The sequence below is a fragment of the Orcinus orca genome, chromosome 8 (genome assembly GCF_937001465.1).
Source record: "Orcinus orca chromosome 8, mOrcOrc1.1, whole genome shotgun sequence".
Taxonomy (NCBI): Eukaryota; Metazoa; Chordata; class Mammalia; order Artiodactyla; family Delphinidae; genus Orcinus; species Orcinus orca.
The window spans coordinates 51,418,093-51,444,179 of NC_064566.1; the positions used below are offsets into that span (position 1 = coordinate 51,418,093).

At 39.5% G+C, this 26,087-nt stretch overlaps 1 protein-coding gene across 10 annotated transcripts in view; it reads right to left on the bottom strand.

Moving 5' to 3' along the window:
- RAB6A (RAB6A, member RAS oncogene family) overlaps positions 1-25,417 on the bottom strand; it is an 88,274-nt gene extending 62,857 nt beyond the window's left edge. For 2 of the 10 annotated variants that reach the window (XM_049714280.1, XM_049714279.1), the window contains exon 1: positions 24,831-25,416. In XM_049714280.1, coding sequence (XP_049570237.1) covers positions 24,831-24,900 — 70 coding nt within the window. In that variant the 5' untranslated portion in view covers positions 24,901-25,416. Of the gene's footprint in view, positions 1-3; positions 69-11,241; positions 11,340-24,830 lie in introns of those variants that run through there. The other 8 variants (XM_049714281.1, XM_033405680.2, XR_007479000.1 and 5 more) reach the window with 8 other exon arrangements.
- Positions 25,418-26,087: the final 670 nt, after the last annotated feature.

The window sequence follows — 26,087 nt, forward strand, 5'->3', positions numbered from 1 at the left end:
TACCTAGGGACCATAGCGAAAAAGCTCAGCTGCAAGCAAAACTCACTGCAATATCACAGCCAAGATGTCTCATCTAGGTGATGCAATTCTACAGCAAAACAGAAAATCAATTAAACCAAGCTAACACTACTCCAATGTAGCGAACCTAGTCAACAACACTGAAGTTCCATAAAGCTAGTAGCCTTTCTCTAAAGACCTTAATTGAATAAAGATTTCATTTTTCCTAAAGCTTAAAAAAAAAAAAAGAATATGGAATATTAATCAGCCATAAAAAGAAATGAAATTGAGTTATTTGTAGTGAGGTGGATGGACCTAGATTCTGTCATACAGAGTGAAGTAAGTCAGAAAAACAAATATCGTATGCTAACACATATATATGGAATCTAAAAAAAAAAAAAAGGTTCTGAGGAACCTAGGGGTAGGACAGAAATAAAGAAGCAGACGTAGAGAATGGACTTGATGACACATGGAGGGGGAAGGGTAAGCTGGGATGAAGTGAGAGTGACATGGACATATATACACTACCAAATGTAAAACAGATAGCTGGTGGGAAGCAGCCACATAGCACAGGAGATCAGCCCGGTGCTTTGTGACTACCTAGAGGAGTGGGAAAGGGAGGATGGGAGGGAGATGCAAGAGGGAGAAGATATGGGGATATATGTATATGTAGAGCTGATTCACTTTGTTATAAAGCAGAAACTAACACACCATTGTAAAGCAATCATACTCCAATAAAGATGATTAAAAAAAAAAAGAAGAGAACTACAACTACACTTGTACAATTACATTCAAAAATGGGGAGAATGAATTTGGTTGTATAAAATATTTGCTGAATAAGTAATTTCACATCTATGGCTCAAAAGTTGTTTTTTAATAAATATGCTTTATTTCTTTATAATAATATTTACGTTAAAGGCATCAGACCTATGATATGAGTTTCCAGGATGATGAAATGGAGACATCCAAAGTAAAAACAAAAAATATTTGACTACACAAAACGTGAAGACAGAAAAGATATTCACATAAAGGTAATGACCCACTGGCTACTCTTACCAAAGATGAATAAAACATAAACAAATATATTAATGCTTGGATGGCTACTATTTCTCACTTCATTCCAAAACTTCCAAGTGCTAGGAAACAAGGAGGTTGGAGGATGAGAATGAAAAACAAATGTAAGTAAGGCCTTGAACGCAAAGGAGTTTACAACCACTGAAAGAGGGTGAACAAGAGAATAAAGCACCGTGCAAACAAAGTGTCCATCCTCTATACTGCCAGAGGTATGTTTCAACAATTTATAAACATTCCAAGGCTCCCCAGTCTCCATAAGCTAAATATCCTTAGCAGGCATTCAAACTTGAGCTGAGCCTTTCTAGTCTCATCTCCTAACCTTGCCAAACACAAATACCATCTGACAATGATGGAAAGCTATTGGTTATTCTTCAAGCATAACAGGTTCCTTGGAGCCTGAGATTTTGCTCATGTAAACCAGTTTTGTGGAACTTTTCTTTCCTGGTTACATTATGAACTTATGGATTCAGTATCAGATGTGGTTCTGCCTGGAGGAGAGAAAAACTAAATTACCTCTCAAAACTACTTTCAGCCAAGCTCCCTGGTGGCCTAGTGGTTAGGATTCTACGCTTTCACTGCCATGGCCCGGGTTCGATCCCTGTTCAGGGAACTGAGATTCCTGCAAGGCATGCAGGGGGACAAAAAAATAAAATAAAATAAAATAAAATACTTTCAGCCTAAGATTGTATTTCTAGAAGTATTTTAGATAGCAGCAGGGCTTTTATTTTATTCCTACAACAAAGTTAACATTCATCTATGAATGTATCTTAAGGATAAAATGACGAGTTGGACTAATTAAAAAAGATACATGCATCCCAATGTTCATTGCAGCACTAGCCAAGACATGGAAGCAACCTAAATGTCCATTAACAGATGAATGGATAAAGAAGATGTGGTATATATACACAATGGAATACTACTCAGTCATCAAAAAGAATGAAATAATGCCATTTACAGCAACATGGATGGACCTTTCATACTAAGTAAGTGAAGTAAGTCAGAAAGAGAAAGACAAATACCAAATGATATCACTTATATGTCGAATCTAAAATATGATACAAATGAACTTATTTACAAAACAGAAACAGACTCACAGACTTAGAAGACAAGCTTATGGTTATCAAAGGGGAAAGGGGGCTGGGGGAGGGATAAATTAGGAGTTTGGGATTAGCAGATACAAATTACTATATATAAAATAAACAAAAAGGTCCTAGGGACTTCCCTGGTGGCGCAGTGGTTAAGAATCCGCCTACCAATGCAGGGGACATGGGTTCGATCCCTGGTCCAGGAAGATCCCACATGCCGTGAAGCAACTAAGCCTGTGCGCCACAAATACTGAGCCTGTGTTCTAGAGCCCACAAGCCACAACTACTGAGCCTGCAAGCCACAACTACTCAAGCTTGCACGCCTAGAGCCCCTGCTCCGCAACAAGAGAAGCCACCTCAATGCGAAGCCCACACACCGCAAGAAAGAGCAGCCCCCGCTCACCCCAACTAGAGAAAGCCCGCGTGCAGCAACGAACACCCAATGCAATCGTAAAGAAATAAGTAAGTAGCTCCTATTGTATAGCACAGGGAACTATATTCAATATCCTATAATAAACCATCTGGAAAAGAATATATATACATACATACATGCATACATATATATAACTGAATCACTTTGCTCTACACCAGAAACTAACACAAATCAACTATACTTCAATAAAAAAATGTTTTTAAAAAGATAACTTGGAAATAATCTGTACCCTCAAAGAACAGTTCAGTGGGAAGTTCAAAATAAGTACTAGCATAAGACTAGCTTTTCCAGCATTAACTTTACTCAAAAACTTTTTAAGTCTAAGTGTAGAAAAGCATGATCCACTTCTTACAGGGAAAAATAAGAAAAAAATGGCAATATAAGGAACTTAACTCATATTATCTTGTTTGTGCATTTATTTACTAGTTTACCTCTCCCAACTTACAAATGATAAGCTGTAGAACAGGAACCTCATCTATCTTGTTCATGGCTACACTCAATGTTGGTCCCTGTCTAGCACTAAATGAAATAATCAATGAAAGAAACCATCAAGTAGACAGTATTCACTAAGGTTGTCCAGAGTCTGCATTCTTGGAAAAATGAAAGTAGATATAGCTCACAGGGGCACACTTATGATAAAACTCAGTGAACTGAGGTTTTAGAACCAGAAGGCCAAATTTACTAATCAATGTAAGAAATAATTTTGTAACGATGGGAATATTCAGGTCAATATAACTAGCAATTTTTCTCATTCAAGCTGTACACTTAAGATTCGTATGCTTTTCTATATGTTACATTTCAATAAAAAGTTTTCCTTGTAAAAATAAAATCTAAATAATCACTGTCTGAAATAATAACATCTTATGGGGTTTTACACACACACACACACACACACACACACACACACACACACTTAAAGTACACATAGTAAGTCAAGTCAGAAGGAAGAATGGTAAGTAGAATTAGACTGCCAGGGTCCCTGCACTGCCCAGAAGGGTAAAGGAATCAATTACCTGTAAACTTTTGTAAGTCATGGCTGCATGCCACAACTTCTGGGCTAATCACAAAAAGAAAAAGAAAAGAAAATTGTATAACTTCCCAATTAATAAAGAATATGGAATACTTTTTTAAAAGGCTACAAATTCAAATAACACAAGAAGAGAAAAAGAAACACTCAGGACAAAAAGAAAGCACATTGAGAAGATGGTAGATTTATTTTAAATCCAAATATATAATTATATTAAATGTAAATGTACTAATGTTCCAATTTTAAAAACAATTATCAGACTGGACAAACACAAAACTTAACTAGATGACTACTAAGCCACATCTGAAACATAAGAATACAAAAATGTTGAGAGTAAAAAGATAGAGGGACTTCCCTGGTGGCGCAGTGGTTAAGAATCTGCCTGCCAATGCAGGAGACACGGGTTCGAGCCCTGGTAGGTCAGGGAACTAAGATCCCCATATGCCGGGCAGGGCAGCCAAAATAAATAAATTAATTAAAAAGGATAGAAAAATATAAATACTATGAAAACATTAGCCAAAAGAAAGGTGGTATACCTATACTAACATCAAAGTAAACTTCGGGCTTCCCTGGTGGCACAGTGGTTGAGAGTCCGCCTGCTGATGCAGGGGATATGGGTTCGTGCCCCGGTCCGGGAAGATCCCACATGCCGCGGAGCGGCTGGGCCCGTGAGCCATGGCCGCTGAGCCTGCGTGTCCGGAGCCTGTGCTCCGCAAAGTAAACTTTAGGGCAAAAAGCATTACTAGAAATAGTGGAACACTTGATGACGAGAAAAGGTTGAAGTCACCAAGAACACAATAACAATTCCAGGGACTTCCCTGGACGTCCAGTGGCTAAGAATCTGCGCTTCCACTGCAGGGGGCACGGGTTCGATCCCTGGTTGGGGAACTAAGATCCTGCATGCCACGCGGTGTGGCCAGAAAAAAAGTCTCAGAAACCTATACGTTAAAAATGGAAAAACTACAAGGATACATATACAGAGCCACAATCACCATGGGAAATTTTAACATACCTCTCTCAATAACAAAATAGACAAAAATTTGATAAAGACACATAATATTTGAACCACTTGATTAACAAAACTGATCTAGTGATCATATATTGAATTCTGCACCTAACAAATTCATTCTTTTCAGGCACAAAGGGAATATTTATTAAAACTGACATAACATATGGACCATAAAGTCTCAAGAAAATTAAAAACAGTGAAAATATATTCTCTGAACACAGTACGATTAAAGTAGAAATCAAAAATATAAAGAAAACTAGAAAGTCCCCAAGTGTTTTCACATAATATACTTCTAATAACCAATGAATCAAAGGAGAAATCAAAATAGAAATCAGAAAGCATTTTGTACTCAATGACAAGAATACTGCAGAGCAAATCTCCAAAACACTACTATAATAGTACTTAAAGGGAAATTTATACAATTACACACACACACACACACACACTTATATGAGCATATATTAGGGAGAAAAAAAAAACTAAACATGAGCTATATATCCCTCTCTCAAGAAGTTGGAAAAAACCAGCAAAATAAACCATTGAAACTATAAGAAAGGAAATAAAGAGCAGAAATAAAACAGAAAACACACAACTGAGAGTCAACAAGGCCTGTTTAAGTTCTTTGAACAAAAAACTATTAAATTTATAAACCTCCAGGAAGTCTTACCAAGAAGAAATGAAAGGTACAGATAACCAGTATTAGAAATTAATGAAGCATGATTACAGATCCTGCAGACATAAAAACATGAGTAATATGCACTAATAAATTTGAAACAGTAGATGAAATGTACAAAGTCCTAGAAAAATAAGAAAGAAAAAAGAAAATCTTAAAGAAATTGAAGCTCTATTTAAAAAACCTTCCCCAGGGTTGCAAAAGGCCAGAATTGCCAAGCCACTCTTAAATAAAAAGAATAAGGTGGGAGGGGCTTTCCTGGTGGCGCAGTGGTTGAGAGTCCGCCTGCCGATGCAGGGGACACAGGTTCGTGCCCCGGTCTGGGAGGATCCCACATGCCGCGGAGCAGCTGGGCCTGTGAGCCATGGCCGCTGAGCCTGCGGGTCCGGAGCCTGTGCTCCGCAACGCAAGAGGACACAACAGTGAGAGGCCCACATACCGCAAAAAAACCCAAAACAAACAAACAAAAAAAACCCAATAAGGTGGGAGGATTTGCTCTCTGGTAAATCAGTAATTTTTATATTAAGTTATAGTAAGTTTTGTATTGTTGTAAGGGTAGACTAAGCAATTAGCAGAATAGAAATTCCAGAACCAGGTCAATGAATTTATAGACAGTTGGTCATTATAAAACTGATATGGCAGAGAACTGAGGAAAAGAAATGTTTTTAAATACATGATGCTCGGATAATTACATATCCATACTGAAAAAAATTAAACCTGACATCTATTTCATAGTACACATAAAGATAAATTTCAGTTGAATTATAAACCTAAATGTGAAAGACAAAGCAAAACAAAACACAAAAAAACAAAACAAAATTTCTAAAATATAATAGGGGAGACTATCTTCATTACTCAGGCTATGGAAAAACGTCTTAAAATGGGACATAAAAATCAGATTTTTATACACTGATACATCTATCTACATTAAAACTAACATTTTCTGTTCATTAAAAATTGTCATTAAGAGTGAAAAAAAGCAAGCAATCATAGGTTGGTCTGTTCAAAAAAAAATACACCTTTTGTTTTTCTTCATGGAGAATAAAGGACACATGCTTTGAAGGAGGACGAAGCAACAGTTTAAGACTATCATAGTGTCTGTGTTACCGATTAAAAGTCTTTCTCTGAACTGTGAGTGTAGTTCCTTTAATATGCACCTTAACTTTTCTACAGCAAAATTTAAGCAAATAAGTTTTGACTTTGGAAAAACATTTCTCAATAATACAATAATGAAGTAATCAAAACTAAAAACCCAAGAAAGAAAAACAAAGCTCGAAAATACCCTCCCTTCAACTCTAGTAAAACACATTTTTCAGCATACCAATTTTTTTTTTTTTTTTTGTGGTACGCGGGCCTCTCACTGTTGTGGCCTCTCCCGCTGCAGAGCACAAGCTCCGGACGCGCAGGTTCAGCGGCCATGGCTCACGGGCCCAGCCGCTCCGCGGCATGTGGGATCTTCCCAGACCGGGACACGAACCCGTGTCCCCTGCATCGGCAGGCGGACTCTCAACCACTGCGCCACCAGGGAAGCCCCAGCATACCAATTTTTAAAAAATTACAATAAATAAAGTCTTTGCTCTCATGGGGTTTAAAACTGGCAATACATATACCTTACAATACAAGTATATAACATTTAGGTATAGAGGATAAATTCTTAAATATTTTAGTTCAAGGTAGTTTTTGTTTTGTTTTGTTTTGAAGACAGAATCTCCAGGGACTTCCCTGGTGTTCCAGTGAGTAAGACTTTGCACTCCCAATGCAGGGGGCCGGGGTTCGATCCCTGGTTGGGGAACTAGATCCCGCATGCATGCCCCAAAGTCCACATGCCGCAACTAAAAAAAAAAGATCCCGTGGGCCGCAACTAAGACCCACAGCATACATGCATGCATGCATGAATGAATTAAAAAAAAAAAAAAAAAAAAGACAGAATCTCCAAATAGTAGATCAGGATCTCAATGTCTCTCTCATCTGGTCAGCATTTAAGTTGTTGTATCTTCCTTGTATTGAGGGTAACCCAAAACTCCAGAGAAAGAGTATAGTCCACTTATAGTCCACTTAGGTGGCTCTTTTACATTGTCCAAAGACATATTTTAGCACCCTTTCATATATTACTACCCATTTATGATCAATAGCTTCTGGAAGCTATTTAGTTTCCGGAAATTAAAATAGCTCCTTTTCATAGAAAGATTAGACATATCTAATTTTAAAACAGCATTCCTTCTGTATTTGCATTTCTTCTGTATTCATTCAAATCTCTTCAGCTAAGCTTATTTCTCCAAAATAGTTTTCAAAATCCCTAATAGTACATTCTTTATATCCTCCTATATAAAGGCAATTTAAATGACCATTTCAATCAAAGCCTAACTAATCTTATCCTGAACACTGTGGCTATTCATTTTTCTTCCAACAATATTTTAACATTTGTCCTTAATACTCCTGTGCCACCATACACACAAAACTTCATACAGCATTATGTTCTAATACTTTTCTTCCTATCCCACTCCCAACCCATGCCATATAATTTATTCTGTATTATATAAATTTATTCAGTCAGTCATCAAGAAGTTCTGATAAAAGGAAGCATATATTGAGGCAAGGAAGACCAACTAAAACTAACAAGAATATTTAATTATCAACAAATATGGTTCTATACAACACAAAATAGAAATCTGTTAAGTATTGTAGGTATACTCCTGGTTCTGAGTATGCCTAGCTCTTCCAAGAAATCACTTCTCTGTTTAAAAAGGAAATATCTCCAGGTGATTTCATAACCCACTCTTAATATTTCTACAACCTTTTTAGTCAGGAAATTCTTCCATATATATGACTTAAATTCACTATGTTTCATAGCACAGGGAGATCAGCTCAGTGCTTTGTGTCCATCTAGAGGGGTGGGATAGGGAGGGTGACGCAAGAGGGAGGAGATACAGGGATATATGTATACGTATAGCTGATTTACTTTGTTATACAGCAGAAACTAACACACCACTGTAAAGCAATTATACTCCAATAAAGATGTTAAAAAAAATTCACTATGTTTCAGCTTAAGCCTCTCTTATTGTTCAGATCTTAGAATTGCAAATTAACAAGCTATTATCTTTTCTGTAAGATATTACAAATCCAAAGACTTTTTTCAGTTGTACTTTTGCCTTCTTGATGTGACTGGACAATTCTCATTTGAATGTCACATTTTAATTCCATGATTAAACAAACCTATGATTTTCCTTGTGTATAAGCAACATGAAGTGATTCTTATTACTTCTTATTAAGTGTCAGCCAGTAACACAATCACTGACAAAGCAAATTTTATCAAAGCCATTGAATTTTTAAACTGTCTTTTTTGTAATTAATTTATTTATTTTTGGCTGCGTAGGGTCTTTGTTGCTGCACACAGCTTTTCTCTAGTTGTGGCGAGCAGGGGCTACTCTTCGCTGTGGTGTGTGGGTTTCTCATTGCGGTGGCTTCTCTTGTTGCAGAGCCCGGGCTCTAGGAGCGTCGGCTTCTGTAGTTGTGGCACATGGGCTCAGTTGTTGTGGCTCACGGGCTCTAGAGCACAGGCTCAGTAGTTGTGGCGCACAGGTTTAGTTGCTCCACGGCATGTGGGATCTTCCTGGACCAGGGATCGAACCCGTGCCCCTGCATTGGCAGGTGGATTCTTAACCACTGAGCCACCAAGGAAGTCCTCAAAGCCACTGAATTTTAAAACTAATTTGTTTATCTTACTCTCTACTTAACCGTAAGTTACATGTATTAAGAATTTTGTCATATAAATTACAAAAGTCCAATACAGCAAAATACCTGAGAAACACTTAATCTTATCTAACATTTAGTTCATGTAGCTCAACTTTCCAGAGATGATTACAGTTTTTTCACTCATGGTTTTGGGAATACCAAAGTATCCTTACTTCCTGCACACCTTCTACCTATACAAAATTTATCAAGGAAAGGTTGTATAGTTTAGTGTCTTAGTAGTGGAGCTCTAGAACCAGGCTGTTGAGCTGAAACCCAAGTTTAGCCAGTTACTAACTGTATATACTACTGAGACAAGTTATTTAACCTATCTGTGCCTGAATTTCCTCATGGTAAAATAAGAATAACAGTAGTACCTATCTTATAGGAATATTTCAACTTTTTTTCATTGAAATATATTTGATTTCAATGTTGTGTTAGTTTCTGGTATACAGCAAAGTGACTGTTTTATATATATATATATATATATATATATATATGTATGTATTTTGTTGTTATATTCTTTTCCATTATAGCTTATTACAAGATATTGAATATAGTTCCCTGTGCTACACCATAGGACCTTGCTGTTTATCTATTTTATATATAGTAATTTGTATCTGCTATTCCCAAACTCCTAAATGATCCCTCCCCACCTTTCCCCCTTGGTAACCATAAGTTTGTTTTCTATGTCAACTTTTTATTTTACAGAAAAGATACAAATCTCCTTAGTCTCCTCTCATCAGTGACATTTCCTGTCTTTCCTGTTTTTACGACCTTGACACTTGTAAAGAAAACTGGTCAGTTATTTTGTGTAATGTCCCTCAATTTAAATTTGTCTAATGTTTTCTCATTAGAATGAGGTCATACTTTTTTTTTTTTTTTTTTGCAGTACGCGGGCCTCTCACTGTTGTGGCCTCTCCCATTGCGGAGCACAGGCTCCGGACGCACAGGCTCAGCCGCTCCGCGGCATGTGGGATCCTCCCGGACCGGGGCACGAACCCGTGTCCCCTGCATCGGCAGGCGGACTCTCAAGCGCTGCGCCACCAAGGAAGCCCGAGGTCATACATTTTTGACAAGACCACCACAGAACTGATGTGCCTTTCTCAGTGCATCATAAAAGAAATACATGATGTCATATTAATGTCTTATTCCTAGTGATGTTAACCTTGATCACTTGATTATGGCAATCTCCACAGAGTTTCTTTACCATAAGTTACTGTTTTTCCCCTTGTAAATAATAAATATCTTGAGGAATATACTTTGAGATTATTCAAATATCCTGTGTCTTCGCAAAATTTTGCCCTCTGATTTTAGCATTCATCAAATGGATCTCGCCTGTAGCAATTAGCATTGTGGTATTCCAACAGTGATTTTCTATTTCCCTCATTCTATTTACTATAAGAGCAGTCCTTTCTTATCTATTTATTTATTTAAATAAGTATTCATAAATATCTTAATTATGTGGGTTATAATCCAATATCACCATTATTTATTTTGTTGCTCAAAAATTTCTAACTTTCCTTGTTGGGCGCTCTTTCACATTGGCTCCTGTGCCCTTTCAACATGTCCCCATCCTTTCATAAACACTTCCTTATTTTTTGGCACCAGAATACTCTCCAGCTTATTTTGTATTTTCCCTGCCCCAGCCCTGAAATCAACCACTTCTCCAAAGATCTCACGGAGTTGGTTTTAAGGGTTAAACTAGCTAAGACTGTAAAGTACTTACAACAGGGTCTGATCTGTACTAAGTAATCAAATGTCAATTGATATCTAGTATTGACAGTTTGACAGGAAATACACATTAACCATTACAGCTGTCAGGAGGTGCTATATTTCTATATTTGGTTGCAAAGTGATATTAAGCACTGTATTAGTCTGCTAGAGCTGCTGTAACAAAGTACCACAAACTGGTTTAAACGACAGAAATTTATTGTCTCACAGTTCTGGAGGCTACAAATCCAAAATCAAGGTGTTGGCTGAGTTAGTTCCTTCTGAGGGCTGTGAAAAGAATCTGTTCCAAGCCTCTTCCCTAGCTTCTGGTGGTTTGCTGGCAGTCCTTGGCATCCCTTGGTGTACAGAAGCATCACCCTGATCTCTGCCTTCACCTTCAGACAGCATTCTCTCTGTATATATCTGTGTCCAAATTTCCCCTTTTTTTAAGGACACGAGTCATACTGTATAGTGGCCCATCCTACCCCAGGAGGACCTCACCTTAACCAGTTGCATCTGAGGTACTAGAGGTTAAACTTCAACATACGAATTTGGGAAGAACACACTTCAAGCCATAACCAGGCACAAATGAAAAAATTCTGAAAAATAAAAATAAATCACAGTATTTAGAATAATATCAATCAGACTGAGGTTGAAATAACTATTTAGATTGTTTTCACATAGAAGACTAATTATTGCAGTATCAGAGGTTTTGAAAACAAATGTACAATATTTTGGAGAGGAAAGTTCAACTAAAGAATTTTGAAAGAACAAAAGGAATGCTTTATTTAAAACTAAATGTCCCAATGCAGCCAAAAATAAATAAATATTTTTTTTTAAAAAAAGGGGGGGCTTCTCTGGTGGTGCAGTGGTTAAGAATCTACCTGCCAATGCAGGGGACACGGGTTCGATCCCTGGTCTGGGAAGATCCCATATGCCACGGAGCAACTAACTAAGCCCGTGCGCCACAACTACTGAGCCTGTGCTCTAGAGCCCGTGAGCCACAACTACTGAGCCCTCGTGCCACAACTACTGAAGCCCACGTGTGTAGAGCCCGTGCTCTGCAACAAGAGAAGCCACCGCAATGAGAAGGCCACGCACCGCAATGAAGAGCAGCCCCCGCTCGCTGCAACTAGAGAAAGCCCATGAGCAGCGATGAAGACCCAACACAGCCAAAAATAAATAAATAAAATTTTAAATATATAAATAAATAAAACTAAACGTACTCAGTCTTTCTGTGAAGAGGAACTACTTTCAATTTCTGAAAGCTCTGAGAGCATTAAATAGGTAGGAATATATGAGAGGGTGCTGACAGTAAGTCCCTGGGTGGAGCCTACAGAGGACCATCTATGCAAGCCATATTATATGGGTAGATTCTTCTCATTTTACCTAGAGAGGTTAAAATGAACGCTTTAAGAGCTCATAATGTATAAGGTGGCGGAGCAAAGACCACAGTTCAGTATCCCTAACTCCTGCCCCATAACTTTTCCCCCATATCACATTAACTATAGAAGTTTCACAGGCCGAAGGAAAGAAACATTCCATATTAAACAACTTGATAAACAAACATAAAAGGTTTGCAAATTTGTAACTTCAATAGCCATCTAGTCTTGTCCTATTTACTTAATGTCAATATATTAGTGCTTCTGTCACCTGCTTAAAGAAGAAAGACCTGTTTACTCAGATTCCTAATGACTGGACAGATTCAATATTTTATGGTTGCCTGTATGAAGGACATTATGCTAGACACCAAGGACAGAGATTTAAAAGATCTAAGAATGGATTTTATGCAGCCTTAAGTACTACAGATCAAAATATCTTTAGTCCAGAGGTGGCCTAAAATCTGTCTAAATTCATGAGTCATCACATTCTCTATTTCCCTATTATAATCAACTTAACTCACCTTGATTATGTAGATAATTTAAAGTACACATGCACAGATTTCTGAAAGGGATATTCTTCAGTTTTAAGAGGATGGTTAAAGACAGATAAAGGGTTAATTAGCCACATGAGACTACTGAAATTAAAGTGAAATAAAATTTTGAAATCAGTTCTCAGTCACTGTAGCCATCACCATATTAAACAGCACAAATATGGGACAGTTCCTCCATCAGAGAAAGTTCAATTTGATAGCAAAGATTTAGACATCCTAAAATGTTAAGTCTCAAACCATGTAATGCAAAGTATCCCAAAAATAAAGGCCTCTGTGGGCAACTATATCCATGAATGTCAAGAATATACCAATAAGAAAGTTCTCATCTTTTAGCAATCATACAAAAATATTTGCGATGATAGGATATACGGGATTTTCTTCAACTCACTCTGGTATGTGGGGGATAATTGTTGAAGCTGAGTACGAGTTTATGGGGGTTCATGACACTATTCTCTGTACCTTTTTATATGTTTAAATTTTCCCATAATAAAGGGGTTAAATAATACTTTAAGAACCCAAAAACATATTTGGTTAAATCACACTCACTCTTCAAATATGCCATTTACAACGACTGACTTCTTGACTCTCCAAAACTCTACTGAGACCACTTTTTAAAAATTAGCAATTAGTTCTTGATAAATCCAATAGCCTTTTCCGAGTTATCATTTTCCTCATCTTGAGCCACTGACTCTTCAGATTCATACCAGATACTTGGCATATCAAACCTTTCTCCTACGTTAGGTTTTTTTTTCTTATTCTGTTTTTCTTTTAATTATCTTCTTTTATGCGTATTTTTGAGGTAGCAAGCTACCTCAAAGCCCTTCTGAAACTAAGTATGGTAAAAATCAGAAATCATTCACTTATTTGAAAATATTTAGTGAGCTCCCGCTATATGCCAAGCACTATGCAATGGTGCTTAGAATACAGCAATGAACAATAAATTCATGAATGCTACCTCTGTGGAACTTACAGAACAAATGGAAAACAGAAATTTTAACAGACAAATAATTACAACTGTATTAAAGGCAGCAAGGAGAAGGACAGTGTTGACAGCCTATAAAGAATGGGAAACTAAACCACTCTGAGGAAGTCAGCAAAGCCTTGAAGAAGTTTCTTGAAGCTAAAGGATAAGCTGGAGTTAATCTGACAAAGGGGAAGAGGGAATATATAACAAGATGGAGATTGGTTAAGAGTTATAACTTTAAAAAGGTCAGTATGGGGCTTCCCTGGTGGCGCAGTGGTTGAGAATCTGCCTGCCAATGCAGGGGACACGGGTTCGTGCCCCGGCCCGGGAAGATTCCACATGCCGCGGAGCGGCTAGGCCCGTGAGACATGGCCGCTGAGCCTGCGCGGTCCGGAGCCTGTGCTCCGCAATGGGAGAGGCCACAACAGTGAAAGGCCCGCGTACAGCAAAAAAAAAAAAAAAAAAAAAAAAAAAAGGTCAGTATGGCTGAAACAGAGAGAGATGGTGGGAGATATGCTCAAGAATGGATGGATGGGGAGGAGCCAAAAAATTCAGTGTGAGCAATGTAGATCATTTGGAAAGATCTTATTCTAAGAGTGATTTAAACAAAAGCAAAAAAAAAACCCAAAAAACTGCAAAGGTGGGGATTTTTTTGCGTTTTTACAATTTTTTAAAAATTTTATTGTGATAAACTATACCATAAGATTTACCATTTTAACCATTTTTAAGTGTACTATTCTGTGGCATTAAGCACAGTCAAGATGTTTTTGTTTTTAGTAAGAAGTTACTCTGATTTACATTTTTATAAAGTTCACTCTGATATCAATGTGGAGGATGGATTGGAGGGGAGGTCCAAGAACAGAGGTTGGAAGGTACAAATATAAAGATTTAAATCTACTTTACTGCTCCCTGCTAGACCATAAACAAGAAGAGAACAGAGATTATACCTGATCTGTTAAAAACTACATTTCCCGGGACCTAGCTCTATGCTTGGCACACAGTGGACATCTATTAAATAGATAAATGACCTGTAAGATTCTATGATTCTTAGAACAGAAAACTTAAAATGCAAAGATGTGTGTTCTGTACAGCACGTAACACCTTAATGATGATTTTTTTTAACTTAAAAAAAAAAACCAAAAACCTGTCTAACAGTAATAGGTAAAGATGAGTTCTAGCAATAAGGTTAGAGATAGGAAGGTAGAATCCAGACTCTGAAAGGGTCTGACTAGGGCAGAAGAGCTTGGACTTCATCTCAAAGAGAAGTCTATGCGGGGTGTATGGGCAAGGTTTTATGCAATCTCACAATGGCAGGTTGAGATAACAGTAATGCTTATTATCAGTTAATTTAAAAAATCATACAGTATTTGTCCTTTTGTGATTGGCTTATTTCACTTAGCATAATGTCCAAGGTTCATCCATGTCAAAGCATGTGTCAGAATTTTCTTCCTTTTTAAGGCTGAATAAGTTTTCATTGTATGTATACACAGAACCATGTTTTGTCTACCCATTCATCCATGGATGAACACTTGGATTGCTTCTACCTTTTGGCTCCTGTGAATAATGCTGCTATAAACATGGATATAAATGAGTTGGTTTTAATTTTATAAAATATACTTTTAAAAAAGAAGAGGAGGGACTTCCCTGGTGGTGCAGTGGTTAAGAATCCACCTGCCAATGCAGGGGACACGGGTTCGAGCCCTGGTCCAGGAAGATCCCACGTGCCATGGAGCAACTCAGCCCGTGCACTACAACTACTGAGCCTGTGCTCTAGAGCCCGCAAGCCACAACTACTGAGCCCGCGTGCCACAACTACTGAAGCCCACGCACCTAGAGCCCGTGCTTTGCAACAAGAGAAGCCCCTGCAATGAGAAGCACGTGCACCACAACGATGAGTAGCTCCTGCTCACTGCAACTAGAGAACGCCCTCACGCAGCAACGGAGACCCAGTGCAGACAAAAATAAATAAAATAAATAAATTTATTTTTAAAAAAGAGAAAAATAAAGAACAGAAACTGAAAACCCTAAGCAATTCTAAATGTCGAAATGTGTTGATTCTCAGAAAATCAGTTAGAAGCTAGAAAGCAAATGCAAAGTGGTACCTGACCTAATAGATTGCATAAAGATCAATTTTAAACTGACAATGGGGAAAGCTGAGAAACAATCTGATTTGTGCCAGAGAACCCCCCCAATGTAGGCACCAAGTACATCTAGAAATAAGGGTAAAGGTGGTGCTAAAAATGAAAGGAATGGATGAAAATCTGTTTAAAAGGGAGACTGACACCCTCACATCCCCTCCTCTATTCCACACAGCCAGGTTCCTCTCCCACTTCATCAGAAGATTATAGATTATGCTATGAGAAAGGAAAATAGAGGGTTTCTGGACTGGTGAATACAGGAGTCAAGCGAAGTCTGAAGTACAAACTGTATTAAAAACAAAGTAGGGCTTCCCTGGTGGCATAGTGGTTGAGAGTCCGCCTGCCGATGCAGGGGACACAGGTTCGTGCCCCAGTCCGGGAGAATCCCACATGCCGCGGAGCGCCTGGGCCCGTGAGCCATGGCCGCTGAGCCTGTGCTCCGCAGCGGGAGAGGCAACGGTGAGAGGCCCGCGTACGGCAAAAAAAAAAAAAAAAAAACAAAGTAAATTAAATTCATATACTCTAATGTTATCTTCAAACCCTGTCTCCATTCAGCTCCAAGAAAGCTGGCAACCAATATTATCCTCTCCAGCAGGACACTGGACAACTCTTCTTTAAGAAATGTGACTGGCGGGACTTCCCTGGTGGTGCAGTGGTTAAGAATCCACCTGCTAATGTAGGGGACATGGGTTCAAGCCCTGGTCTGGGAAGATCCTACATGCCGCAGAGCAACTAAGCCCCTGCGCCACAACTCCTGAGCCTGAGCTCTAGAGCCTGCAAGCTACAACTACTGAAGCCTGCGTGCTACAACTACTGAAGCCCATGCGCCTAGAGCCTGTGCTGTGCAACAAGAGAAGCCACCGCAATGAGAAACCCGCGCAACGCAACGAAGAGTAGCCCCCGCTCCCCGCAACTAGAGAAAGCCTGCGTGCAGCAATGAAGACCCAAAGCAGCCAAAAATTAAAATTAATTTAAAAAAAAAAGAAATGTGACTGGCAAAAAGACTTAAAAGAGCTAACATCAGAGACTTCTTCCCCCAAAAAGAACTCAGACAGACTGTCCTACAGAGAAGCCCAATAAACCCACAAAAGAGCTTAAAATCAAATTTTTAGTGCTCAACTCTTAAAAGGAGACAGTCAAGAATACTAGTTCTTTGAGGACCACATCAAACAAGAAATAGAGAAACTAGAATAAACATAAGTGAAAAGCAATTTACAAAAAACTGAGTATTGAAAAGAAAGCCATATATCTCTTTAATATCCTCAAAATGACAAGAGATACAGCAGAAATTATCACAATGTTGAAAATCAACTATACTTCAATTAAAAAAAATTTTAACAAGAGAAGATACTAGAATCAAAAAGATGTTATAGACAGAAACAATCAGAAAACAAAGAGCTCTTTGAAATTAAAACGATAGCAGAAATAAAACGTAATAGGGTAAAAGAAAGTTGAGAAAATTTTTCAAGAATTAAAACAGAAACAAATAAATGAAAAAGGGGCAAGATAAGATACAACTAGAGCATCAATCCAGGAGGTCTAATAAGAATTCCAGAGAGAACTGAAAATGGAGAGGTGAATATCATACTAGTTAAGTCAAGAAAATTTCCTGAAAATAAACAACTTAAGTTTCCAGTTTGAAAATATTTATACCTATTACTCAGCACATAAAATGAAAATAAACACATCATTATGAAAGATCAAAATACCAAGAGTCATAAATGGCAATACTAGACTCTACAAGGCAATATATGTCTTCAAATTTCTGAAGGAAAAATATATCCAACCCAAATCTCTAAACTCCACCAAACTTCAGTGTAAAGGTTGTACAAACACATTTTCAGACATACAAGGTCTCAAAAAACTTCCTCCCATGTTCCCTTTATTAGGAAGCTACTTACTGGTGGATACATTCAACGTAATGAGTAAAACAAAGAAGAAAAAAGTAATCTGAGAAACAAGGGATCCATCCAACACAAGAGAGAAGGAAACCCTCAAAATGAAAGTAAAGGAGATCACACATTGACAGTTGTACATCAATTCTGGAGGGTAACTATTATACAACAGTTACCCTCAAGGTCAGAAGGTTCTGGGAGAGATGTCCCAGGCAAACCTGATGCATTCAAATAACTGAGATCTACACTACTGGTAAAGAGTTTGGGGATAATTAAGAAAAAAGCAAGTCAAATAGTGACACAAAAGAAAACAAAAAAAATATATGAAATATAGTACAATAAATCAGTATACTACACAGCTCAGCTGTGAATACCATTACCTAATAACAATAATGTGAAGATTAAATACTGATCTAACCAAAATGTATAATATCTATATTTAGAGAATGGGGAAAACAACACTGCTAGGTTAGTACTGCATATCAGAAATGAAAAGAATTTAGAAAGGTTAAATAAACTGTCCAAGATCACACTGTAAACACGGGGTTCAAGATTAGAACCAAAGTATAACTGTCTCTAGAGCTGTCTTTATCAGTATATATTGCCTCCCTAAGAAGAAAAAACTTAACTACAATAGTAAGGGAATAGATTTGAGAATTTCAGAACAGGGAAGTTTAATACTAAAAATTACAAAACATGTTCTCCTGGAGATCTCTTAGAATGAAGTAACTTAAGAGTGGTCCAGGGCTTCCCTGGTGGTGCAGCGGTTGAGAGTCCGCCTGCCAATGCAGGGGACACGGGTTCGTGCCCCGATCCGGGAAGATCCCACATGCTGCAGAGCGGCTGGGCCCGTGAGCAAAGGCCGCTGAGCCTGCGTGTCCAGAGCCTGCGCTCCGCAACGGGAGAGGCCACAACAGTGAGAGGCCCGCGTACCGCAAAAAATAAAAAAAATAAGAGTGGTCCAGTTTAACTGTCACAGACAAGAACAGCCTAAGGAGATCTAACAACTAAATCAAATGTAGTATCCTAGATGGGATCCTGGAACAGAAAAAAGACATTAGGAAAAAAACTAAAGAAATCGAAATAAAATATGGACTTTGGTTAATAATAATGTATCAATATTGGTACATTAGTTGTGAAAAATGTACACATGAGCTGTTAATTACAGAGGAAACTGGTGTAGAGTATACAGGAATTCCGTATTATCTCTGCAATTTTTCTGTATATCTAAAACTATTCTAAATGAAAAAAATTGTATTTAGAAACAAAACAACAGAATGGGAAAGTGCTCTAAGTACTAATGTGAAAACATCTCTAGGAATTATTGTTAAGTGAAAAAAAGCAAGATGCAGAATAAGATCTGATACCTCGTATGTAAGGAAGAATAAAAATTGTATTCATATTTGCTTGTGTCTGCATAAAGAAATCCCAGAATATACATAATGGTATATATATATAATTACTAATAGAGGAGGGGGTGGGGAATGAGGTCACAGGAACAGGGGTAGCAGTAAGTTTTCTGAAAGTATATCTTTTTACATAATTTTGATTTGTGAACTATGTGATTGTGTTAACTGTTAAAAATAAAGTTAGAGGGGAAAAATAGCAATCCAGTTTAAAGCCCTAAGAGAAATGGATTGGGTGACTTCTTCAAGTCTCCTCAAACTTTGGAATGCTCTAATTCAAGAATTTCAACTAGAAGATCCTTAAACTTTTAGTCAGTCATATTTATAATGTATCAATACCTTCCCTGAAACTCCATGCTCCCCTGTCACTTCTCTGTATCTTTTAACTGTACTTTTCAAAGCAGCTGCACTCATTGTACTATATTGTATTAGGTATTATGTTTCTTCCATGATGAAATGTATATTTCTTAAGAGTAGGCTCTATCAAACTATTGATAATTGACAGAGTAGGAGTTTTCAGTAAACATGTGCCAGGCACTCTTCTAAATGCTTTACATTTATTAACTAATTTAATCTTCACAATAGTGCTATATGATAGGTCCTATTATCTTTATTTTATAGATAAGGAAGTTAAAGCATAAAGAAGTCAATAATCTGCCCAAGGTCAGTGAGCAGGGCTAAAATATAAAACCCAGACTTTGTGCTCGTAATCACTAGCTGTACTGATTAGTTTTAAGACTTCAAAACAAGATATGGAGAAAACTCCTTTTGACTGTTCTAAATGCAATATGGCGACTTCCCTGGTGGTCCAGTGGTTAAGAATCCACCTTCCAATGCCGGGGACGTGGGTTCGAACCCCGGTTGGGGAACTAAGATCCCAGAGGCAACTAAGCCCATGCACCACAATGAAGAGCCCAAGCACCGCAACTAACCCAACGCAGCCAAAAATAATAAATAAATGTTAAAAAAATAAATAAATGCAATATGAAGCTACAAGATACAAATGGCTTAATATCATCTAGAAACTAGCAGATCTCAAAATGCAGCCCACCAACTCCCAGGATCTCCAGGACCCTTTGGCTGGGCCACTACTCTCCTGAGGGTCAAAACCACTTTCATAATATCAAGATGTTATTTGGCTTTTTTCACTTTTGTTCTCTCATGAGTGTATAGTGGAGTTTCCAGAGCCTATGTGATGTGTGATATTACAAGAGACTGAATGCAGAAGCAGCTGTGAGAAGCAGATGACTTCTAATACATCAGACATTACAGAGATTTGCAAATATGTAAAACAATGCCACTCCCTCACTAAATTATTGTTCGAAAAATAGTTCTCTTTCACTAAAATTATGTCAACATGTAATGGATTTAACACTACTCTTTTTAAATGAATTAAATATTAAACAATTTTCTCAGTTAACTTTTAACACAGTAAATAGTGATATAAACCACATAAACAGCTCTTTAGAAGCCTCAATAATTTGTAAGAGCATCTTGAGAGGCTCTTGAGAAGAAAAAGTTTAAGATCACTGATCTAGCCAATCTAAACTGTTCAGTGTTCCCAGTCGCTGACATTAAGACACTTTTTCCCCAACACAGCATGTTATAATTCAAAAGAACTGATGTAAAAAAGGTAATAAAAAGTGAAAAAATAAGTAGTACCAGGCCAGGTATGTGTTTCTTTTTGAAATTACATTTCCTAATTTGTACTCATAACATTTGTTTGTAAGTATTACCTTCTACTCTAAACCATTCCTAAAATTGCCTCTGTATTTCAAGACAATAGCCAAAGGTGGTAACAAAAGAGGTTGCTCAAAGAAACTTCAGGTTCAAGCTGTGTATTTCAACATTTCTTTATTAAAGCATGTATACTACTAAAATATAAAGAAACTGTTAAGAATTTACACGAAGATTACCAAGACTGATATCATTAATTCAATATGAGGCTTCATATACTGAAACACTTCATCTTCATTATAGAATACAGAACCTTATTTTTTTTGGCTGTGTCATGCAGCATGCAGGATCTTATTTCCCCGACCAGGGATCGAACCGGTACCCACTGCAGTGGAACCGTGGAGTCATAACCACTGGACCGCCAGGGAGGTCCCAGAACCTTGTTTTTGAAAAGCTAAATAAAAAAGTCTACCTAACTTCAAATCTGTTCCATGAACATGTCTTTAATAATCATTTGACATACTTTTAGGTGTTATACTAATAGCAAATAATTTAACAATAACTTTAACAAAACTAATTTTGTTCAACTCAAAAACAAAAGTATAAAATTCTGGTCAGTTGTTTTTTTGGTTTTTTTTAGTTACACCGTAAAGGTTATATATAAATTATTGGAATCCCTGCTCTCAAGCATCTGGAGTATCCCTATATACAATCAAATAATGTAAGTATAAAATGTTATTGTTGAGAATTCCCCGGCAGTCTAGTGGTTAGTACTCAGTGCTTTCACTGCTGGGGCCCAGGTTCAATCCCTAGTGGGGGAACTAAGATCCCACAAGCTGCATGTGGGGCCAATAAAAAGAGTTATTGTTAAACTATTAAATGTGCAAGGAAAAAATGTAGACTTCACCGTAACAAAGATGACTACTAGCTTTGGTTACTATTAGATTCAACCATCATTCATTCTGAGTATCCACTACAAGCCTGGCACTATTCTAGGCACTGGGGATACAATGAACAAAAAAATTAATAATTTTTAATCTTCATGGGACCTGCATTCTGCTGTGGGAAACAGACAAACATAAACACAAGTAAGAATTAGAAATGTGGTCAATGCCATTAAGGAAACAAACAAGGCTTTGCCACAGATTAGTTTTTGAAAGCTGAATTGTAGAATTCTAAAACCTAAAAATAAAAAATTCATTAAGAGTTAAATCAAGATGACATGGACTGGGCTTCCCTGGTGGCACAGTGGTTAAGAATCCGCCTGCCAATGCAGGGCACACGGGTTCAAGCCCTGGTCCAGGAAGATCCCACATGCCAAAGGGCAACAAAGCCCATGCGCCACAACTACTGAGCCTGTGCTCTACAGCCCATGAGCCACAACTACTGAAGTCCGCATACCTAGAGCCGGTGCTCCGCATCAAGAGAAGACACTGCAGTGAGAAGCCTGAGCACCACAATGAAGAGTAGCCCCTGCTCGCCACAACTAGAGAAAGCCCGCGCGCAGCAACGAAGACCCAACTCAGCCAAAAATCAATAAATTAATTTAAAAAAAGAAAAAAAGATGACATTGACTCTACAGACCTTTGCTAATGCATAAGAAAACTACAGACATTGCCTGTGAAAACAGAGATCCGTCTTTCCAAAGCTACTGGATGGTATTACTTAGCAATGTAGTAGCCTCAAAAGATAATTAAGCTCACAGTTCCACAGAGTTAAAAAGCATGTAAACACAATACTAAAAAAAACTGAGGCGCCTAAGGAGACAGGACAAACAAATGTAGTGTGGTATCCTGAATTGAATGCTGAAACAGAAAAAGATAAAAATTATGGAAATCTGGGTAAACTATAGACTTTAGTTAATAATGTATCAATATTGTTTCATTAATGGTAACAAATGTACCTTACTAATATGTTAATAATATGGGATATTGGGTGGGGCTATATGGGAAACCTCTGCATGATCTTCTTAATTTTTCTGTAAATCTAAAACTGTTCTAAAAAATCAAGTCTACTTAAAAAAAAATCTAAGATGGCTTCAGGAATTATGGTGGAAGGGGAGTTAGTAAAGACTTGAAGAAACTAAGAAATGAGAAGCCATAAAACTCTGCAATGTGAATTAGAATATAAATACCCAAGAAATTCAAAGGAAACCTGCAGATACTTAAATTATGATTTCTATTCATACTAAAAACTTCCTAGGACAGAGATTAATGGATTTTTCATGCAAACTAAATAGCTCTGCATCACAATGTAAGGCAGGCATTAACATCCCTGAGTGCACAATAAGCACTTTAGATCCTATTTATCAATAATGACCAACAGGCTGTATTTTATGTATGTCACTGTCCTGAAACTGTCATAAAATACCTGGACAGGGATCAATCTCATAGGTCTTACTAAGTCACTTGAAGAAACAAGTTTATATCTGTATAGCAAAAAAAAGCAAAGAGGAGACCTGGTAAGAGGGCAGGGAGAAAAGATTATGTATGAAAGGAGAAAAACAATTTATCAGGTCTAACTGGAAGCAATTTTGCAACTATTATTAACCTACTTTAATGCCACACAAATTAGTGTAAATAGTTCAGAGCAGTAACAAGAGCTCTGAATTTATATCAGTTATCTTCTTTCCAATCAAAAGAAATAAATGTCTTCTATAGCCTAACCTAAAACACCTATCATGTAACTCAATGTCTGATGACTCGGGAGGAACTAATCTCTCAATGTCTCAATTTTAAAGACAGGAAAAGTGTGAGAAAAATAATGGAGGATGATAATCTCTAAACTACATAGTGTGAAGTTTGCATAATACAGCATAAAATTGGAATTACCACAAGAAGTAATTTTTAGAGACAACCATCAGAAAATTAGAAGCTTATACCCAACACAAAGTACAATGACAGCAGGAGCCTGACCAAGTAAATGAGATAATAATTTCACTCATCAGATACTATGGAATATTAACCATAAAAGAATCATTTAGCCAAAATGGTATTACATATTCGAATCGAATTTAGATAACTGGATGATGAATCTATCCCTTCTCTACTCTGTTACTCCCTATCCGCAAAGGAAACCCTACAAAACAAAGATGTTCGTTATTCTAAAGCCTTCTCTCCCTAAGGAATCCTGAATATATAATTGGAAAATACTCAAGAAGAAATGGAATTAACATTTCTCCAGTAATTCCTGTTTGCACCGCCGTGAGGAGAATCAGACACTGCGCTTCGTGTTGAAGCAGAAAAAGGAGAGGTGAGATGTGAAAAATTCCAAGTAAAACGATCATGACATAGCATCTGGCAGAGATTGGAAAAGCATGAACACAGCCAAAAGAATCGCCAGGGATGAAAGTCAAGAGAAGAAAACGAGGTTTTCCAACAGGCCACAGCCTAACCCAAGGGGCAAAAACCGCTACTGCCGCCGCCACTCCCTCACTCCCCAACCATTCCATCAAGTCGCCTCCAATTCAGATATGTATCCTCTATAACCCAGACCCATTCCCCACCTAGGTGAAAACAATCCAAGAATTTCCTAGGACTCCCCCCCCCCCCGCCTTCCATAAGATCCGCGCTTCTCGGGGCCAAGCCTCTGGGGAAAACAACGCCCAGATCCCACCCTCCCGGCGCAAGGTTGAAGAGGGCCGGTTCCCCGGAGTGGGGCTTCCCAGGTGGGCCTCATCGAGCTGAGCAACTGGGATCAGAGCAAGGAACAAGGGTGGGGCTCAAGGAAGGGAGCTGGCGTCGGTGAGACGACGGAGACCGGAGGAAGAAAGGGATGGACAGGAGGCTGGGGCTGGGCGGGGTGAGGAGTGAGGAGGGCAGATCCACGGGAGAGAGCCGGGCGGCGGGGAAAGGAGCGGGCGGAGTGGGGGGCGGAAGGGTCAGAATCCGATCGACGGATCATGGCGAAGAGGAATGCGTGGCTAACAGGGGTCGGCAAACAGGCTCAAGGGCTAGGGGGTGGAAGGAAGCGCGACCGCGAGGCCCGCAGGGAGCCTCCGCGGACGGAAGGGCCGCACTGGGGGCGGTGCGGGGAAGCCACTGCCAGCTGCCAGGAGTGGGGGAGCCGCGCACTCACCGCTCTGCTCCCCCAGGAACACCAGCTTGAATTTCCTCAGCGGATTCCCGAAGTCTCCGCCCGCGGACATGATGGAGCCGGAGGAGCTGCCGCCGCCTCAGCCCAGAGACCTCCCAGACCGACGCCGCTCCAACCGGTTCACGGGGAGGATAGAGGAAGGGTCGGCGCCGAGCTGTCTCGGCCCCTGCAGGGCCCGGCAGCGGAGCAAGGCTGGAGAACAAGGCTCCTCTCACAGACAGGCAGCCGTCGCCGCCGCCTCTCCTCGGAGTCGCCTAGCACCGAGCGAGGCCCGCAGCTGGGAAAGGAAGGAGGGCGGTGTCGGAAGCAGCCAGGGGTGTGCTCGGGGGTCCCGAGGCTAGAGCTGTTCCCCTCTCAGCACCCGGCACCGAGACTGAGGCGAGGGTGGCGGAGCCGGAGCCGCAGACGTGTCTGGGACCTCTCACACGTAGCGCTCCAGCTCCACAGCTGCAGCCACCGCAGCCCAACCTGCTGAGTGCGCGAGCCTGTGGCGCGGCGCGGCGCGGCGCGGGGCGAGCCCGGGCGCGAGCCTGCCGCCCAGCCAGCCACGGCGTGCGTGCGTGCGTGCGTGCGTGCGCGCGCGTGCGCGCCACAGCCAGTGCCTTCCTGCTTTAGCCTGCTTTCCCGGCTCCGCCCAGGCAGAGGAGACGTGGGGAGGTTACGTTTCCCTTCGCGTCGGGAGAAGCCGGGAGATGGTGGGGTGGAGCCTGGGGGAGCTGACGGGGTAGAATAAGGAGCACTTATGTCACTTACGGGCTGAGCCAATCGGAAGAGGTTAAGGGCGGGCAGAGATGTCGAGTGAGGTGGCAGCGCCAGAGCGCGCGCGCTGCCCTCCTGCGGTGGAAAGCGTCTCACCGTGGCGGCCATGCGAAGTGTGACGCGTCGCAACCTGAGGGGAGGGGAGGGCATTGGGGCGGAGACGGGGCCAGAATGGAGGCGGAATTGACCCCAAGTGTGGGTGAAGTCGGAAGGCCCCAAGGTGTACAGAAGGTTCCTCTTTCCTGAGCCCTCAGCTCTGCCTCACAGTCCTCAGATACGCCCTTCACCTCTGCACCCACCTTCTCCATCTTCTTTCTTATAATTCCTCAGACGATACCCTACTAGGTACTGTTGCTCCCAGGAGTTTCGTAACAGAAGCAGGGCCTCCACATTTTTGTAGACAAGAAAGCTAAAGGTCACAGGAAGGAAATGATTTACAAAATCCGCAGAGCCATAAAGTGGAACCCAGGTTTTGTCTTT